At 40.9% G+C, this 21,439-nt stretch overlaps 1 protein-coding gene across 2 annotated transcripts in view; it reads left to right on the top strand.

The window, feature by feature from the left end:
- DMD (dystrophin) overlaps nt 1–21,439 on the top strand; it is a 2,068,501-nt gene that overhangs the window by 1,824,545 nt on the left and 222,517 nt on the right. For both annotated transcript variants that reach the window (XM_080795194.1, XM_080795193.1), the window contains exon 61: nt 16,547–16,625. In XM_080795194.1, the coding sequence (XP_080651320.1) occupies nt 16,547–16,625 (79 nt within the window). The remainder of the gene's footprint in view (nt 1–16,546; nt 16,626–21,439) is intronic.

Below are 21,439 nucleotides of genomic sequence, written 5' to 3'. Positions count from 1 at the left end.
CGCTGGGATCATGACCTGAGCTGAAGGCAGAGGCTTTAACCCACTGAGCCACCCAGGTGCCCTGTATACCTAACTCTTAATAGTTATTGTCCTGAGTTCATTTATAACAACTTCTAGGCTCATTGTTAATTTTCTCAAACATTTCTGTAGTTTCCCCTTTATTATGGAGTGTATTAGGTTGGACTCCTGGCTGTGGCAGAAAACTCACATTAGTCAAGGAAGAAACAAAGGCTGGTGCTAGCGGCAGTGGTTTTCAGGCAGCCACACTGCTTCGGGCCCCTCTGCATCCTCTGAGCATCCTCCACATCCCCAGCAGAACAGAGACAGAGCTACTCTCACCCAAGAGTTCAGAAACTTTGGGGGCCTGTGAGTGGCTCAGATGGAGAAAGAGTGCCCATCTAGGCTAAGAGAATGGAATGCTCTGACTGATAGATTGACCAGTGTTGCAGGGTGGGTCCTCTGGGGGGCAGATGCCAAGACAGAATTTATTGGAGAATAATACCTGTGAAGAGAGAAGGGAAGAAGCAGGATTGGGCAGAGGTAGCCATTAAATCACCATGCAGATCTTGGGAAGTCTGTGACAGCTCCATGGGGAGCTCCAGAGCCAAGATTGCCATTTAAAGGGATCCTGGATTAGGGCGATCTGAAGATAGTCCCTATACGACTTGGGACTGTTAATTTTCCATCCCCATTATTAGAGTGATGGGACAGAATGATGGACTGGAACTGAGGTCTTATTTCAAATATCAATATCATCATGTATGTATAAGAAGTAGAAAGTAAGGGTTAATACAGACCAGTGATTCTCAACCAGAGGCAATTTTTGGCCCTCATGTACATGGCAGTGTCTGGAGACATTTTTGTTCACAGCTGGGGAGGTGGTGCTCTTGGGTGTCTAGTGCATAGAGGTCAGGGATGCTGCTAGACACCCTCAAACGCACTGGATGGAATAATAAAGAATTATCTGGACCAAAATGCTCATAATGCCCAAGTTGAGAAATGCTGCTCTTTAGATAAAGATACCTCATAGGCAAATGTGTAGTAAGAGATGCCACAAAAACCTTTATTCTCTGATAAATTCTTAAGGATGACTCTTTTGTTCTTATTTGCATCTCTTGATACTTGTTACTGAGATTATAACCAATTGTTTTAACTTTTAGACAGAAAGGCTAGATTGAATTAGTGAAATGTCTAAATCCTGGATTTTTGAAAAATATTAAGACCGATATTAATTTGGGTTAACTCACATACTGTTCATTTTTTAAGAAAGATTTATTTATTTCAGTAAGAGAGAAAGAGCATGCACATGGCAGGAAGGGGCAAAAAGAGAGGGAGAGAGAGAAACCTCAGCAGCCTCCACACTGAGCGTGGAGCCCGACGTAGGGCTTGATCCCATGACCCTGAGGTCATGACCTGAGCCCAAACCAAGAGCCAGGCACTTAACCAACTGCACCACCCAGGTGCCCCGCCTTACCTACCATTTAGTATGTAATGTCCTTAAAGCTTGCATTGGTGACCAGAAGGGAAATCATCTGTGATTAGCATATAGATTGCCTTATGAAAGTATTATGTTAAAATACTAGTTTGTTTCTGATCTGTTTAAATATCCCTGGACTGGAGGGAAACTTGTTTACTCTGGAAGTTTACTGTGATGTATTTTCTCTTTTGTACATATTACAGAGTTGGGTGTCCGTGCCAGCTCAGATGGAAATATTGAAAGTTCCAAATTAGACTGAAATCTGTGGAAATTTACTGCATTATGTCTTCCTAATCAAGAGCATAGTTTTCTTTGTGGGATTTCTACTAAAAAAATAATACAACAAAAGCAAAGTTTTAGCACTATACATTTTGAACCATCCAGTAGTTGCTTTAGCCTTCAGGGAATTTAGCTCCAGAACTGCTGCTCAGAAAATAAAAAGACTGGTTAATGCCTGAAGGGATAAAAAGATCAGCTAACAAAAAAAAAAAAAAAAAAGTTTTTTCCAAGATGTGAAATGTGTGTTCAATCCTAGATCAAGGACGAGATGTTCAAAGTTGTATGAATGAGGTTTAACATTACTTTAGAAAAGTCTAGAAGAAAGTTTGTCATCAGCGCAATAAAATCATTTTCAAGGAGGAATGGTAATGATACCAACTCTTTACTTGTATAAAACCCACTATTTTTATCTCAACACAAAATCACTGAATGCTTTATATCCAACCGTCTAAATTCACATAGCCATGAAAAAATCAACTGTGACACAATGAAGAGAAGACAAGAAAACAAACCATTGTAATCACTGTATTTTGAAAGCTCTTTGCAAACAAATGTGAGATGCCTAAAAGAAGGGAGGAGAATGACAAATTGTTTGCTTACCAAAATGAAAGAAAAAAATCAACAGTATAAGCAAAAGTATTTGAAGTCTTGGGAATGTTTAATCCATTAAGATGATGTCAGTAATGGCATACAAAATGCCTATTCAAACACTAGTCCTCAGTGGGCATGAGATGCTAAGCTACATAGACTCCGGATTGATCTGGGTGTGTCACCTGTGTGGTGAAGCCTCCCAGATTGTTCTAGACCTCACGGCTTTCTTACTTCTTACTGGTCAGTAGCACAGAGGCGGGCACTTAAAGAGTCTGATTCGTCCCATGTGCTGTGTTCTTCTGACAAGACACAGGTTCCTGAGAGCAGGAGTGTCTCACGTTCTGTCTTTGCCACTGGGCGCAATATAAACACACAGTACGGTGTACATAACAGCACTCCAGAATGCTTGTGGAATAATTGGTTCTTGAGCTCATCTCTCGTGTTCTCCACTCTAGACTCATTTAGACTCTGCTAAAAGAGAGTAATCACCTAGCTATCCCCAACTGGCCCACCTATATACTGATGACAAAAGAGGCAAGATAGACACAAAACTTCCCCCAGGGATGTGTCTGCCAAATTCACCCATTCCACTTCTGCTCTGACCCACACATTTTAACCCAAATAAGTGACAGCTACCATTTACTCAGTGCTTCCTTTGTAGCAGATGCTGTTACATGCTTTACAGGTCATCTTTTTTAGTCAGATACAGTATTTCTACCCAAGCCATAGTAGAGCTCTTGTTAACATCAGGACGAATGATGTGAGGGGCTTTGAGAATTCACTCCCACCCCCTTTGTAATCTTTCCATCATTCCACTTAGTCTTTGTTTAACCATTCTTGATTGACTGCTTTGGGTTATTCTATCAGGCTCTGCCCCAAGACACCATGAGTCTGTCCTGATTCATACACATGTCCTTGTCACATAGGATGAAAGCCCGGTCCCCTTAATCTAACCAGCTATCATACCAGCTCTTGTTTTGCTTCTTGGCAGCTTATCTTTTCTACACTTACTCCATGCTTCAGGTCATCCTAGAACACTGCTCTCACCGTGGTATTTCTTTACTGATTAAAAATAATGTAAAATATGAAAATGTGACTAGTAGTTGCCACCAGGATGGGAAGCAAGATGGCTGAAAAGATGTGGTAAAAGGCAGACAGGTTTTTAAAGATTTTCATTTCTTTGTTTTCCTTGAATTTTTTATCATGTAAATGCAGTAAAAGTAATGGGAATTTTAATAATTACTTTTTTTTCTTTTTTAAAAAGATTTTATTTATTTATTTTTAATTTCTTTTCAGTGTGACAGTATTCATTGTTTTTGCACCACACCCAGTGCTCCATGCAATCTGTGCCCTCCCTAATACCCACCACCTGGTTCCCCCAACCTCCCACCCCCTGCCCCTTCAAAACCCTCAGGTTATTTTTCAGAGTCCATAGTCTCTCATGGTTCTCCTCCCCTTCCAATTTCCCTCAACTCCCTTCTCCTCTCCATCTCCCCATGTCCTCCATGTTATTTGTTATGCTCCACAAATAAGTGAAACCATATGATACTTGACTCTCTCTGCTTGACTTATTTCACTCAGTGTAATCTCTTCCAGTCCCATCCATGTTGCTACAAAAGTTGGGTATTCATCCTTTCTGACGGAGGCATAATACTCCATAGCATATATGGACCACATCTTCCTTATCCATTCGTCCATTGAAGGGCATCTTGGTTCTTTCCACAGTTTGGCAACCATGGCCATTGCTGCTATGAACACTGGGGTACAGATGGCCCTTCTTTTCACTACATCTGTATCTTTGGGGTAAATACCCAGTAGTGCAATTGCAGGGTCATAGGGAATTACTTTTTAAAATGTTTTCATGCTTTCCCATAAATGACAAAGTCTGTGTTCTTAAACCTGACAAACAAGTACTACTCTGATCTAACCCCTAGCTACATTTCCAGCCTCACATTATTCAGTCTTCCCTTTGTTTATATTCTACATTCAGGCCTTTACTAGTGCCAAAAAAAATTGTTCATTCTGCTCTGACCACATGGAAACTTTCATCTGTTTTTGCCCATCAAATTCTTACCCAACTTTGAAGGCCTTGCTTAAAACCAATTTCCTTCATTAATACGTTCTACACAGTCTATCAGCTCAAGAGCTATTAGGCTTCTTTTTTGTTTGTTTGTTGTTTGTTTAAGTAGGCCCACACCCAGCATGGAGCCCAGCAGGGGGCTGAAGCTCATGACCTGAGATCAAGACCTGAGCCAAGATCAAGAGTCCGAGGCTTAACCCAATGAGCCACCAGGTGCCCAGGTGCCAGGAAAATGAGAGGGTCTCTAACAGGAAATGGACTCTCCAGGCACACACTTTCACAACATCCCATTATCCATACATGAGTTTGCTGACCTGTAAGAAAGTCCTAGGGACACCTGGGTGGCTCAGTCAGTTGAGCCTCTGACTTGATTTTGACTCAGGTCATGATCTCAGGGTCGTAAGGTCAGGCACCATGTCAGACTCCACACTCACTGCGGAGTCTGCGTGTCTCTCTCCCTCTGCTCCTCCACCCACTGGTTCGTGCGCTCTCTCTCTCTCTCTCTTTCTCTCTCTCTGTCACACACACACTCAAATAAAATCTTTTAAAAAACAACAAATTAAAAAGTAAAATGGTCCTAATAGAAGGACCTTCATCATTGGGTTGTTGACTCTTTTAAATATTTAATTGGCTGCCTACTATGAGACAGGTGCCAACCAGGATCCTGGGGATCCAGAGGTGAATGAAATAGACTATGCCCAACTCTCATTAAGTTTATTTTCTGATAGGAGAGACTCAAATGCGCAGTCTACCTCTAAAGTATAAACACAGCACTGGGACCACAGTGAATGCTCTATAAACGTTAGCCGTCGTGACTATTGTCACTGTTGCTGGTATTCAGTACTTCTATTTATAGATGAGGAAACTAAGGCCCGTAGACACTTAGATGAGATGCAGAAGGTCAAGTAGCTAGTAAGACATTCTAACTCAAGTCTTCCTGCCCCTTAGAACTGGTGGCCTTTCCATTACACCCGTGGCTCCAAAAATGGGCTACATGTCAGAGTCCTTGGTGGAGCTTTAAAGAAAGTACAGATTCTCAAGCCCCAGTGGCTAATGGACTAGGTCAGAAATTCTAGAGACAAACTAAGTTATCTGTTTTTTAGAAATTTCTCAGGTAGTAGTGATACACAGTCAAATTGGAGAATGACTGGGTATATTAAGATCTTTCCCAAGCTACTTTGTTATGCCTATTTGTAAATATCTAATCCATAAATTCATGGAAAATAGGCTCCTTGTTTTCTTAATTATTTATTTTTCTCCTTCCTCTGCTAGCGAAGTGCCTTATAAGTACTCAATAAGTATTTGAGTAATTAATTGCTTAATTATTTAATTAAAATTGCTCTTAAAATGCAAATATTCACAGCTGTGATACTGGAGGCCTGTTACGAGCAATCATTGATCTTCCTAGGGATATTTATTAATCAACAAAGTACTGGGACTTGGGCCGGACAGGCTAAACATCTGGGAATGAGACTGAGAAGGTGTCCAAACCAAATGTTAGCCACATGGTTGTGCAGTGGGGGTACCCTCTCTTACCTTGCCCATACTTCATTGACAACTTCAGGAAAGATGCAAAAAATGTATTAATAAAACTCAAGAGATTGCAGCTCCTGGTTTCATTTCTTTTAAGTTGACACATGTCTCTGGTTTGGGAAACCGGGGAATTTTTTTTTTTTTTTGAGAAAGCGAAAAACTCCTTTATTCTTCTCACACCACGAACACAGAGTTCACTGTTATACGCTAAGATTATAAAGCAAGATCCCAAAATGCAGTGGCTGATTATTCACAGTAGACATATTAAGTCAAGAAGCTTATTTTTTCTCTCTTTGCTAAGGCACAAAGCCTGGGGCTATATGCATTTTTATTACACTTTACTGTCTTGGTTTCACTTGAGGATTAAAAAGAAAGCCAAGGTACAGTGCACATATCCTGATGGATTTTAGGATTTCTTGCTTTAGTGAAAGGAAGAATCTCATAAAGTACTTCAGATTATTGCTCAAGGAAGTATACCTACTTCCGTGATGACCTAGAAATTCGATCTTTTGTTTCTCCTATAAAAGATCACACTGTATTTGGGAATGTTTTTCCCTGTAGTTTTCTATACCATGTAAAGCCACATTGAGGAAAATAGCTTTTGGATTTGAAGTGAAAATATCTCCAATAGTTCAGGGAAGTCTTAGGACTGTCCAAGGAGCTTAGAAACCACCTCGGAGCTGGGGTGAAGGTATGGCGAAGGGGGGGTGTGGCGGGAGGCTGGGGGTTGGGGGCAGTGAGAGAGTGCTCAGCCTGAGGAGTGTAAAGCAGCCCGGGCAGGCAGTGAGACTAGAGACACAGGGAGTGAGGACCTGTCCAATTTAACTCCAGCTCTGACAAAACCATACCAAGAAACAATAGACGGGCATTGCACCAGCCTCTGTGCTTTGTTAAAAAACACGAAGTGTACTTCCTTCTTTAGCTTGTGCCTTGTTTTCTGATATGCAAAGGAGGCAGAAGGACCGACTGTTGCAGGACTTGGAAGTGCAGTAGATGAGATCTTCCGGTTTATTGATTTGTAACCAACGACCTGATACTGGTTTGGCAGCTCTGCATCAGTGAGCCAAGAGAAAGGCGCTTTTCAGCAGCCGGGAGGAGAGCTGGGAACTGGAAACAGGGGCTCCTGGCAGACAAGGTTCTCGGATATGCGGTCAAATTGACTGTGAAGGGAGCCAAGGTCAGGGAGCTTTGGAAATGCTGCAGGTAGTGTGGGAATTAAGGAATGTGGATTTCTGTGGTTAAGGAGAGTTGTGTGCATGTTTGAGCAAATTCTCCCTGCTGACCATTATTATTAAGGTCACTAGTAGAACAAACGGAAAATCTACAAGCGTGTCATTGCCCAAAATAGAAGAGTTTCACCAGGAAACAGAAAAAATGTGTAATTACTGGAGGTGTATCTTTTTTTTATCTGTCTTCCTAATTTCATATTTCAGGATAAATCTGCTGGCAGCTATATAGGTTGTCTGTTTTTCACATGATACCAGTTCTGATATGGTCCCTTGATAATTATTTCAAATTGCCACTTCTGGTCCTTGGGAACACTCCCGTGTGCTAATACCAGGAGGGATAATTATGTAATTACCCTGTGAGCCTTCTGCTACTTGTGGCCCAAAATGCCCCTAGAAAGGAATGAGACAATGGCCTCGGGAAATTTCTGTGAGAATGATATCTTCCAAATGTGGAATAAATAGAAGCTCAGGAATAAGCAGCAGAGGCTGATATGCAAATGATTTAATGTAATGGTGTTGCAAGGTGCGAGCCACTTGACTTTACTTCCTGCTCCACATCATGCCAGACATTAGGAAAGCTTTTAAAATGGAACCTTTCTTTTTAAGATAAAATCAGCATCCAGTTACATCAGCCAAGCAGAGTAATTCAACTTTTATCTCTTTGAGACCAAAAAAAAAAAAAAAAAAGCAGAATTAATGCTTCCTATGATCTCTTCCCTTCCCATCACATTTTTTCCTCACAGTCTGTAGATGTAACCAAAACTAAAGATTTTGACAAATGAAGCAGGAGAGGAGGCTAATTGCTGCTTTTCTAAACGAAAATTAATGATACCCTGAAGGTACCTGGCTCTATGAAGTCAACTCTATGTTGATATAACCTGACTCCATTATCACCGAAAGTAGCAGTTGTATGAGCATGAGAACCAATAAACACACCTCCGAGGTACGCGTGAGAAATCAGTGAGGGGAAAGCCGAAGGCTTAACGATGGACCCAGGATTTGGCGTTTGTCCTCCGGTACTTTCCAGCGGATGGAGGAGTTAAGCCTCTGCTTTCAGCGCAGGTCTTGATCTCGGGGTCCTGGGATCGAGTCCCACATCGGGCTCCCTGCTCAGCGGGGATCCTGCTTCCTCCTCTCTCTCTGCCTGCCTCTCTGCCTACTTGTGATCTCTGTCTGTCAAATAAATAAGTAAAATCTTTTTAAAAAATTTTTTTAAAAAAGAACAAGGGGAATCATATTCCTGGAGAAGCCATGGGCTATGTGGGAGAGGAAATATAATTTTTCCTCTATCCTTCTAGGTTCTTGGTGGAGACCTCCCACAATAAAAGACAGATGAGCAGGAGAGAGGCAAACAAGTTAAATAACATGTATACAAGGGAGAGACCAAGGAAAACTGAGTAACTCGTGGAAATGGCCCGAGCTACCACCTCTAATAGCACTTGCAGCTAAAGACAAAAGGGAGATGATGGGGCCTGGGGATGGGGTGGGTCAGGTAGGGGAGGCAGCCAGGAAAAGCACAGTAAACAAGGGTAAGGTTCTTATGCAGATTTCACTTTTGTTTTTTCCATTGATAAGGCTTTCTAGAGATTTAGTCATTCTCTTTTTCCCAAGGCAGAGCAGGAGCTGCCCTTAAAATGCAGATTTCCCTTATAAATGTAAATATCTCTTAAAAAAAAACTTAGCTTCTGCTGTTTTCAGGGCTTCCCCAGTGTCTGCCTGCAGTTTCAGAAAAACTAAGGAGCTTAAATAATTCTTATGCCAAAGAGGCATGTTTGGGGGTAGCAAGTTCTGCTGCCCTTCAGCTGGCTCTAGGCTAGGCTCTGACTGACAGCACGCCTCACCTGTCCGGCAGAGGCAGACAGCCCTTTCATTTTAGTCTCTGTTGCTTGTACAGAACACCGCTGCGGAGGGCGAGTGGGAAGTGGAGAGCTGAATGGAGGAGAAAAGAAAGGGAAAACAGAGAAAAAGCAATCTGAGATGAAGAAACAAGGGAATCAACACAGAAATATATAATAGAAGGGGCAAAAATGCTATGAGAGGGAGACATAAAGAGAAGTGGATGGATGATGGTCTCAGATGGCACCTGTTAGCGTCCGTGCTATAAATCACCCAAAATCAGCTAATAATTATGCCCCAGCTCACAGTGAGCACTCTATTAGCACTGGTTGCTTCCCCATGATCTATTCTGAAGTCAATCACAAGAAACTCTTTTTAACTCAAAGGTGTCTCAATGTCAAGAAAACACATAAATAACCGGAAGGAAAAGAGAACTCAGCGAATCTTTGCATTCAACAAGCCTGGATGGTTCTGCCACAGAGCTGTACCTATCACAAGCTCTTGTTCCAAATCTTGTCTCAGACCATTCTTTTCTTTTTTTTTTTTTTTTTTTTCAGGCACAACTCAAAATAAATCAGTGTTAGAACAATGGATTTTAACTGAAAAAGATTATAATTAGTTAGAAGGAGTTTAACTGAAACTGTAATACATCTCAAGAGCTTCCAGGATAATGATTGAGTGTGTGTTTGTGAGTTTTACAAGTAAGGATTTAGAAGTAAGAATGAATTATGAAGGCCTCCCCAACACAGACACATGCATACAGAAAACTGCAAAATTTCAGGGAAAAAAACCTCATGAATAGACCATAGAGAGTCATTTGTGTACGTGTGAGTGGTTTATTCACTATCATCACAGCACAAGGCACAAGGAGAGGGTTTTTGTTTTGTTTTTTTTGTTTTGTTTTTGTTTTTGTTTTTGTTTTTGTTTTTTTACTGGCTCATTAGTGTAGGTGTGAAGTCTCGTTCTTGCACGCCTATGGATATTTAGTTAAGGTCTAGATAGACTGAAAGCCAGAAAATGGAAATGTACATGCCCAGTTACATCTTTTCCCAAGACTGGGGTAAACACAATCGATTCATGACGTACCCCTTAGAACACTTGGATGCTCGGTAGAAATCATGTTGTTGAGCAGTGTCTTCCCACATCAGCAGGACCCCTTGGCTCTCCTTAAACCTCCAGTGAAGATGAAAACATAAAAGTGATTAACAAGTCAAAAGAAAAAGTGGAAGCCCTTGAGAACTGAAAATAAAGTTAAGTAACATTTGCATTTAGATAAATTTACTTGAAATCATTTCTTGGAGCCCTAGTGTTATGATCTCTCCTTTTTCTTCTCTTTTTGATTTAAAGCAATTTGGGGAAAAAATGAAATAAGGATGTCATTCAGAACCCACGGTGGAATGGACTGAACTTTGGGAAATAGTCAAAGCTGGGAATAGAATGTGTTATCATGAATTTAGTTGAATGACTTGGTGTTCATTCCTTATCCCCAAAATTTTGCTCTCTGATCTACCATAATCATACTGAGCACAGTACCTGAAAGATAACAGGAACTCAAGAAGTCTTTTCATTCATCACGTTTATCAAATACTTATTGACCATCTCCTAGGTATTAGGCCCTGTGCTATACCATGAATAAGATAATGTATCTTCATGAGCAAGTAACTTGCATTCTAGTATCCTTTGAATGAATGAAGAAACATTTCTTAAAGGCGTGAAAGAAGAGAAGTGTCTGCAAACAGTACATTGCCTACAGAACTCATCTGAAATGAGAAAGCAAAGGTGAATAATATATAGTCCTCATAGCTCTTGAATATGATTGTTTAAAAATTTGAACAAAACAAATAGGAAGGAGGTTTGGGCTCTTGCTTTGCCTTGCACATTATTACTTTAAAAATTTCTGAGTCCAGTATTGTAGGCCCAATCATTCTAAATGATTTTCTTCTTTTTTTTTTAAAGATTTTATTTATTTATTTGACAGACAGAAATCACAAGTAGGCAGAGAGGCAGGCAGAGAGAGAGGGGGAGGCAGGCTCCCTGCCGAGCAGAGAGCCTGATGTGGGGCTCGATACCAGGACCCTGAGATCATGACCAGAGCCGAAGGCAGAGGCTTTAACCCACTGAGCCACCCAGGCACCCCAGTGATTTTCTTTTTTAAACTTTGATCATCAAGAAGGAAGGAAAGAAAGGAGGGAGGAAGGGAGTGGGGGGAGAAGGGAGGTCTTTCCAAAAATTGTGCCGGGAATCAAACAATAGGGAATTCTTCATGCAAAATGCAGTTGTTAGGGTGACACTTCTTAATAAACTGTACATTAATTCATTCAACTAATAATTAGAGTATCTGCTATGTGCAAGTACTGTGCTAGTCACGGGGGATATAGTAGGGAAAGAAAGATATGTCCCTGTCCTCACAGAGCGTATTTAAAAAAAAAAAAGACCTTTTTAAATTTTCTCTGACATGCTTTTACTGAGGAATACTGCAAACTAGATTATGAGTACTCAAGGAGCATATGGCAGTTTTTTGCCCATCTGGGATAGTTCTAAAGAATAGACCCTTGTGTATCAATAGATAAGGATTCTTCAAGTTCTAAGCCTTCATGATCTATGATCTAATAGTGGAAACAGGATGTATGCTTCCCAAAAGATGTTATACTTGTATTTCTTTTTATAAAAGGAAACAGAGGTTGGGGCGCCTGTATGGCTCAGTCGGTAAAGCAGCCAAATCTTCATTTCAGCTCAAGTCATGATCTCGGGGTCATGGGATAGAGCCCCATGTCTGGCTCCAGGCTCAGTGGGAGGTCTGAGTAGTCTCTCTTTCCCTTTCCCTCTGCCTTTCACCCCCTCTAAAATAAAGAAATCTTTAAAAAAAGAAAGAAAGAAAGAAAACAGAGGTGTTGCCTGTTAATTCAGAAGAAACTAGCTCTTTGAAGAATCTAGTTATACTCTTTTAGCTTCTCCCACCCTGCTCACCTTCTAATGCTCAGTCTCACCCCTTTTATTCTCACTTGCCTTTCCTGCCTTTAATGACAGACAAATTGCTCATCTCCAACTGGCTCTACTCAACACCTCCAGTTAAAATCTCACTGTTAGGTCAAATACATCATGTTCCATATGAATTCATCCAGCCATATGCCATCCCCCCACTTTTGGAATTTCCATCAGCAATATCCTTATCCTCCCAGTCTTCCACACTGAAAATACATAAGTTCTCTTTGCTTCTTCCAAAATGAAGTTTCAGCCCCCAAATTAATCAGTTCTTCCTTCTTTCAAAACACCTCCTTATCTATACCTTCTCTCCCACTCCAGGCCACAAAGTCTTTTTTTTTTTAAGATTTTATTTATTTATTTGACAGATCACAAGCAGGCAGAGAGGCAGGCAGAGAGAGAGAGAGGGAAGCAGGCTCCCCACCGAGCAGAGAGCCTGATGTGGGACTCGATCCCAGGACCCTGAGATCATGACCTGAGCCAAAGGCAGCAGCTTAACCCACTGAGCCACCCAGGTGCCCCCAAGACACACAGTCTTAACGCAACACATGTGACCCCACACCTGGGTGATAGCAACAGCCTCTACCTGGTCTCACCTTTCAGTCCCTCTTGAATCTGTTTAAGGCCTCGCTGACAGACTCAACTGCCTAAACCCCAGCTGCTTGTCAAATCATGGGTCCCTGTGCAGACATCTTCCCTGGTTCCCTTGGCCTTGCCAGGGAAATCTTGAGCCTTGGAGTCTGAAATGCCTTGCTTTCGAACTCTGCTTCCAAGACACCTAGCTCACTGTGCCTCACCGTCCCCTGCAACAGCCATGTTTCATCCCAGGCCTTTGCTTGGCCTGCCCGTCCCTCTTCCTCACCTCCAAACCTCTGTGTGTCCCAAAACCAGAGACTCTAGCGTCTGCTCCTTGTGCGTCTCTTTCGGGTTGAACAGATACTTGTCAAATGAACAGAGAATTAACCGAGTAAAAAAGGAATTCTGCCAGAATGCAAGGTGCCAGGGTATCAATTATGGCTTTTGCTCCCTAGTCTGTATAGAGGACTTGCAATTGGTTCAAAATGCAGCCAGTTAGAAAGGTCCAATGCATGGGGCTTATTGTTGCAGAAGTTGATCAGATTTCATTTCTTTGCCTAATTGCTCACAGAATAAAGTGCCTTTGTTCTTAGGTAGCTACACTGTAGCTACACTGTAGCTACGGTAGGAAGCTACACTTCAAAGTTTTTCTCTTTCTGAAAACGATGTCTTTGTTTATTCACCCATGCATTCAATCCATGCAATACCTTTCTCCAAAGATAATCTGTGAAAAGAAATATTGTATGCTTAATTCTTTAGTTTTTCCTTAAAGATTTTTATTTATTTATTTGACAGAGAGAGAGAGATCACAAGTAGGCGGAGAGGCAGGCAGAGAGAGAGGGGGAAGCAGGCTCCTTGGTGAGCAGAGAGCCCAATGGGGGCCTCAATCCCAGGACCCTGAGATCATGACTTGAGCTGAAGGCAGAGGCTTAACCCACTGAGCCACCCAGGCGTCCTCTTTAGTTATTCTAAGACTATTTCCTAAATTTTTCATTTCATTTCATGACACAGCTTTAATTTAAGTCTCTCTCATGCATTTTCTTAACTTTGAGTTATAGGGATGGGAATTCACTTCTGTCTCCTTTTCATTTCTTGACGATATTGGGTGCACACTGGAAACTACCTCTGGAGGTCTCCTTAGTTAAGAAGAAAGTGCCCCTCAGAGATGAGTGGCCTCTGATGGACTCAGATCTGTCTCCGCCTGGTTGCTCTGAATCTACTGACATCACTGCCCAGGGGCAGGGCCTGTGACATGGTCACGCTCCTCTATCACATGTTCCCCTTGGGATTTCTTTCTTAGGATGTGAAAACATCTCTGATTACTGTCCACTCCCCAGTGACCTCCTCATCCCATCTTCCCCACCCCCAAACATTCACAATCATCTCTTGATTAATTTGTTCATGAAATGACCCATTCTGCATTTAGAAACAATTACATATTCCAAACATTCATTTGCATATGTTCTCTATAATCTTATAGCATCATCTTCTTTATGACCAGGAACTGACCTTGCATTAGGTCATGAAATATACCAATGACTAAACTTTCATAGTTGTGGACACCAGATTTGTTCTGTGTTTAGTAAATGGAAAGGCCAGCTGCAGATTAAATATGGATAAAATACTTGCCTTTCAACTTTAATCCTTAAAATAGCATTTAAGAGCATGAGCCAGAATGAATTTGAATCCTGGCTTTGCCAATTTACTATTTAAAGTTACTCAAATGTTGTTGTTGTTGATTTTTTAACCTCTCATGCTTCAGTTCCAACATCAGTGAAGTGGGCAGATACTATGAATTCTTACCACTGAGTTACTGCGAAAACTTAAATAAGTTAATTCATATTGCCATGAACAGAGTACTTAATAAATACTAACCATTTTGGGGGGATGCCTGGGTGTCGCAGTCGGTTGAGCATCTGACTCTTCCTTTCCACTCAGGTCATGATCTCAGATGGAGCCCCACGTCAGGCTCCACACTCAGCATGGAATCTGCTTGAGATTCGCCTCTCCCTCTCTCTCTGCCCCTCCCCCCACGCATGCACACATTCTCTCTCAAATAAATAAATATTAAAAACATATTAGCCATTTTTGTCACATTTGTTGCCTTGTCCACGATAACCTATTCCTCTCCATATGTTAATCATAAAGCAACATAACAGTAGTTGCTAGCATTCGTTCAGTAATCACCATGTGAAAGAAAGCAGGCCAAACACATCACATGTCCTAGCTATTTCCCACAAAAATTCTGTGAGGTATGGCGTATCGTTGTCCCATTTTACAAATGAGGAAAGTTAACAATAGAACAATATACCCAGGGGCATGTAGAATGTAGTCAGTGTCAATACACATTCTGATTTATTCTCCCATATCTGTCTGTCTGTGTCTATCAGTCACCCATACACATTAGTTTGTTCAACCAGTCATTAAACCTTTGTTACCACTTACGGTGTTTAGGGTTCATGGCATCCTGCCAGGGGGAGCACAGGGCAAGAGAGGTAAGCACAGAATGGTCCCGACTCTCAAGGAATCCACAGTGCGTTGGAGATACTCATGTTCATGCGACTAAAAGAGATGGTAGGATAGAAGTGCTCCGAGTAGAAACCATGTGCTGTGAGGATGCTGAGGAAGCAATCACTTCTAACCCTGGGGGACTCGAAAAGGGAGCGTATAAACAGAGGAAAGACCTGAACTGGAAGAGGAGGGGGAGAAAACACTGGATGGAATATGGCAGGACGGGCAGGTTGAGTTGGGCTGGTAATGCAGGGTCATACGACTGGGAAGGAGGTTTGAAGTGCTCTTCGTGCTTTCGTGAGCTAAACAGTGAAGCAAATCCTGCACTGTTTGGAATTCCACACGCTTTGCCAAATATTCGGTCCCAGCAAAGATGGGCAAGGCTAGGAGAAGGTAAAAAGGAAGATTGTTCTCAATCTATGTCAGGCCCTTGACTGATAGTGCAAGGTCGGAGTCGGTTTTAGACCAGACTACCTGAGCCAGATTTCTCATCTATTTAATACTCATTTCATCTCCTGGGAATTATCCACACCATAGGAGCAAACCCACTTGAGGTTTGCTGGCTCTGGGCAAGAACTGATCAACCCCTTTTTTAGCATGGGCTTTTCAGAACCAAATTAAGATCCAGATTTATGGAGCCTACAGACCTGGGGCCACCACTAATATCCGGTTGGCAGAATGCCAGATAGCAAAGTATACCATTTCACCTGTAAAATTCTTCCTTTTTCCCTACCCAGAATGGAATTCACTAAGCTATCAGGACAGTGTCCATGTATTACAGAAAAACCTAATAGAGAAAAAAAGAGTGGTAATTTTTATCTCAGGCCACCTAAAGATATACTTCGTACTAATTTTCAAGTCTCCTAAAAAGTAAAATCTGAAAATTTCTTTGATCTCACTTTCTCCCCTGTAGTTAGCCTGTGTTTAAGCCTTGCCTCCACTTCTTTGATACCGGAGTAAAAAATCAACTATTGGTTACTTGTTAATTATCATTCAGTGATCCATCAGTCATCAATAGAATTCCAAAATACATGAGTCCAAAACAACAGACTAAGACAACACACGTGCCTTTTCTGAGATCCTTTAGCCATCATGTGGAACAGGGAATGACAACCTCCCTAACCTTTGCATGGAAGATGGAGAGTTTGCATTTTCGACGGTGCTCATTGGAGCAGTAGTTCGTTTGTGTCTGCCAATGAGTAGAGTGTGGGGGGGAAAATCTCATTATAACATTATCAAGAAAGCAAATCCTTTTTGTTTGGCCTTGGTTTGATAAAAATGGGTCTCGGAGGCCATCTATGGTAAGCGGATATTAAAACCGGGGTTATAAATTGTTGCTTTAGTGTTCCAGCTTTTGAGGCCCAAAAGATCTTACTGAAAAGGGTACATTGTTTTTAATTGCTCCTCATTATATGTGATGAGAGAACATCATTTCTCTCCTCTTCCTCCCAGGTGGCTGTTGAGGACCGCATCAGGCAGCTGCACGAAGCCCACAGGGACTTTGGGCCCGCATCCCAGCACTTCCTTTCCAGTAAGTTGCTGTCACCTTTCATTGCTTAATGTCTTCATTGCATCTTGGTAGCAAAGAATGAAGAGCTGAATTACAATCATCTCTGCCAAGTGCACTGGAGGCGTAAATCATCCTGAAATACAACTTGGGGGGTAGAATCTAGAGGGTTGGGAGAGGAGGTCCGATTAGATCATTTTGTCCAGTCTTCAACTAACGCACAATTGTTTCCTGCAGTGTGTTCTCGAGTGCTAACTTTGGTAATATTTCTGAATCTTTAGTTCTGCTTATAGCGGTTCACTTCGTAAGCTGCTAATTAGGATACCGTGTAATTATGACAGGATCATTCAATATGTGTTCCTGGGAATCTATAATTCTTTATCTCTATGTAATTCATTAAATACTTTCTGCCTCCCAGTTGGAAGCTCAGCCTGTTGGGTTTCCTCTCCCTAACTATTCTCACAGCTCTTTTATCCTTGACCAGTCTTCATTCTCTTTACTTTAGCTTTACTCCTTTATTGATTATATTTGTGTCACTATTATTAATATATATTATTGATAAATATTACATATTTTATAATAAATACTAAAGAAACAGCCTTAGGTAACGGAGGGTTTACCATTGGACCATCCTATTAATATAACAGTACATATTAAATTGTCAAGCTCCTGTTGTCCTCTGATTGATGTTATTAATTTCTTCCACTCTTCCTTTGATTACAAAAGTGTAGATGTTGAGGGTTTTTTTCTATTTAAAAAGCCCTATTTCTACCACATGGAGTTTAACATCTGCTAACATTTTGGCATAGTTCTTGACATACATGAGTATGTATGAGGGCCTAACCATCATTTTAAGGCAATTACTTTGTGCCTGGCAATGTTACAAATATGAACTCATTTAACCGTCATAGCATGCTCTGAGGTAGATGCTATTATTATACCCATTCTAAAGTTGGGGGAAATTGAGGCACACTCATACAGAGATTGACTGACAGCCAGGATTCAAACCCAGGTTGGTTCCAGAGTCTGTTCTAGGCAAAACACTGGACTGTCGTTTAATTTATGTGTCTTAAAGACAGGAAGTAATTCTGTATGATTGCCCTTCACCCTCCTGCCACCTTCTTTTATTGTCATTTTATCATTCTTTCCTTTGTTTCCCATTTCCCATAGGTTAAGAAAGATCTTTACTCGCTTTTTTTTTTTTAAGATTTATTTATTTGAGAGAGAAAGAGCACGTGTGCCCAGTAGGGAGGGACTGAGGGAGAGGGAGAGAGATTCTCAAACAGGCTCCGTGCTGAGCGTGGAGCCTGACCTGGGGCTCGATCCCATGACCCTGTGATTGTGACCTGAGCCAAAACCAAAAGTCGGATGCTACTGCACCACCAAGGTGCTCCTTTGCTCCCATTTTAAAGTATTTGACTAGATACTTTCATGTATCTCCAATTGGTTCTTGTCCTTTAGAACAAAAATTCCTAGAAGGTGATAGTCCTGTCTTTTTGTTATACATAGACAGTGTATTAAGTAAGAAATTGTCTTACGTTCTTGACCAGGTCTAACCTTACTATCGGCATGCAGTCATTATTTGGACAGTATCGCATATGCTTAGGATGGGCAGAAAGGAGGGGCAGGTGAAAGCTATGTACGCGATCAAGTGGAATCGTCATTTCTAGGAGTACCTCTAGGATAATGATGAGGCCTGCGTATTTGGTCTTCTGTACATATCCAAATCTCTGGTCTGCTTAAGTCACCTTGGTGACTGCCACTCTACTGGATTTCATTGAGATTAAACGTGATAACATATTTGTAAGCGACTCAGAAGCCATAAACAAAAATATCACTCTTATGAATATTAATTACTCCTCAGACGCCAGGTGTATTCATTCATCCTTTATTCTGTCTGCCTGCCCCACCCAAATTCCCATGTCTTCCCCATTAAAACTTCTTTTCAGAAAATGATATGTTATTTAATCCAGGTGACAGGTAAAGTTTAATGTGTACTTCTCCTGTGTTATTTGCATTTTAATAGGGTGAAAAGCCATAAGCCTGAGGAATGACTCTCTGTTGGTAGAACGTCAACCATAATCTCTGACTTGTGAGGGAAGAACTTTGAAGGGCCAGGTGGAGCATCTTTCCACCTTTTAAACAATATCATACCAGTGCCCACTTCCAGAAAGGTCAGGCTAATAGACACAGAAGCTCAGAATGACACTCATATACCTGCTTAAATTGAGCCAGCCCTAGGAGTCACCAATTTCTTACTCATGTGGAATATCAATATATGCTTAGAAGCTTTGCTTGTGAATATCAAAAAATACTGGTTTGATGTAAAGGATATTAGAAATAGGATGCGAGACTAAAGACTGAATGATGACTATTTCTTTGTGTTGCCCTTTTTCTTAAACAACAGAGGTAATATATGCCCCCCGAAGAAAATTTTGGAAAGCAGACAGTACAGAAGGAAAAAATTACCCATAATCCCACCACTCAGAGATAACCACCATAAAAAATGGACTTCATATACTTTCTGTCTTTCTCTCAGGGGTTGTGTGTATGTGTGTGAATTCAGATTCCCTTCTTTTAAACCAAACAGGAATAAAAACACATTACCATTTTATGACCTTCTTTTTTCCCTTAGAACTGTAATAAAAATATTTTTGTGTATTTAAATATTCCTCTACAGAGTAATTTCTTAAATGGCTGGGTAGTATTCCCTTCTCAGGCTGTGCTGGATTTACCGAGACACTTCTGAATTACTCAATATTAAAGTCATTTCAAATCTTTCACTATTATATCCAACTTTGTGACTGACATCCTTTGTGCACCTTTACAAACATCTATTCTTTCTACAAGAGAAATGCCTAAATGCAGAACTGCTCTGTTAAGGGATGTTTACCTTCGTATGGCCTTGATATGTACTGGCCCATGGACCTTCAAAGACCTGCTTCCGAAACTGGGTGCCCCATCAAACCCACATTTGAGGCAGGGCATCTCTGATGTCACTTACTTAGTGTTAAATTGTGTTCTGTGAAAGCAAAACAGTTTTCCCCCTCAAATGAACAAAAATATGTTTGAAAAAAATACCACTAAGGCCATATTAAATGATTTTGAATTGATAGAATGTCTAGTACTTTACTTCCAGGTTACTAGGAATAATAATAGGATGATTTCTGAGGCTTAGAAATTACAAAGAGAAGTAAATGTGAGCCACTAACCGTTGCCCCAAACATGCTTACTGTCTCTCACTCCTTCTTCCTCTATTTCTCTCTTTGTCTGTCTCTCTCTCTCTCTTACATACACACACACACACACACACACACACACACACACACACACATTCCCTTTTGAAAATTACATTACCAACTGTCTTTGTGTTTTTCTCAGTAGAGACAGGTAGGCTTTTACTAAATAAAAGTATTCACTGTTTCTTCTTGGTAGCCCAATATCTACTTGTTAAAGAAGTTGTTCCTTTTATCTTAGATCTGAGAGAAATGAGAAGAGAAAAACATTGTAAAATATGACCCTTATCCATTGCTAGACACTAGCTTACCTTTAATTCTAGCATTAGTATTCTACCACTTTTTTAAAGATTTTATTTTTAAGTAACCTCTACATCCAATGTCATTCTCAAACTCATGACCCAGAGATCAAGAGTCACACTCTCCACAGACTGAGCCAGACAGACACCCCAATATTCTATCACTTCTTTTTAAAAGATTTTATATATTTATTTATTTGAGAGAAATAGAGAGCATGCAGTAGGAGGAGGAGAGGGGGAAGGAGAGGAAGAGGGAAAGAACCCCAAGCAGATTTGCAGCTGAACACAGAGCCTAAGACCAGGCTTGTCCCAGGGCTTGATCCCACACCCCTGAGATCATGGCCTGAGCCAAAAATTAAAGTCAGACACTCAACTCCCTGAGCCACCCAGGAGCCCCTCTACCACTTGTAATTGACTTTAATAACTTAAACCAAGAAAATGGAGAAATTGGTAATTGTGTGATTTTTAAAAATCATATAAATTTATATATATACATATATAATATATTATGTTTATACACAATTTTGAACCACACTGTTAACATTAATACATGTATTTAAGTATATAGTAGGGGGGTGCCTGGATAGCTCAGTGGGTTAAGCATCTGCCTTCGGCTCAGGTCATAGTCTCAGGGTCCTGGGATCGAGCCCTACGTCGGGCTCCTAGCTCAGTGGGAAGTCTGCTTCTTCTTCACCCTCTGCTTCTCCCCCTCCTTGTGCTCTCTCTGTCTCAAATGAATAAATAAAATCTTTTTTAAAAAGAATATATAGTAAGAAGGTACAGTGCCCATGTCTTCATATGTCAATGATCAAGAAAGTACTATAGTATTTACTGGAATAGTAGTCTGAAAATTGTCCATTTAAAATTATCTTCAGAATTTATCTTCAAGAATTTAAAAGTTTTTTTTTAAAAGGAGACTAAGATCTTTTTGTGTCAATTTTCTAGGTTCTCTGAGCTTCTAGTCTAAGTTTTACTTCACCAAGGATAACTATATATTTGAATAAAGGTAGAAACCCTTCTGTAAGAGTGAGAAGAACTTAGAGTTGCCTTAAGGTTTTACCAATTCAACAAAATCTTACCATTTTGCAGCCACATGGATGGAGCTAGAGAGTATTATGCTAAGTGAAATAAGTCAGTCAGAGAAAGACAAATACCATACCACTTAAGAAACAAAACAGAAGGGGCCCCTGGGTGGCTCGGTGTGTTAAAGCCTCTGCCTTCAGCTCAGGTCATGATCCCAGGGTCCTGGTATCGAGCCCTGCATCGGACTCTCTGCTCAGCAGGGATCCTGCTTCTCTGCCTG

This window comes from Martes martes (assembly GCF_963455335.1).
Source record: "Martes martes genome assembly, chromosome: X".
NCBI classification, from domain to species: Eukaryota; Metazoa; Chordata; class Mammalia; order Carnivora; family Mustelidae; genus Martes; species Martes martes.
This window is presented reverse-complemented; position numbering and strand designations above follow the sequence as displayed.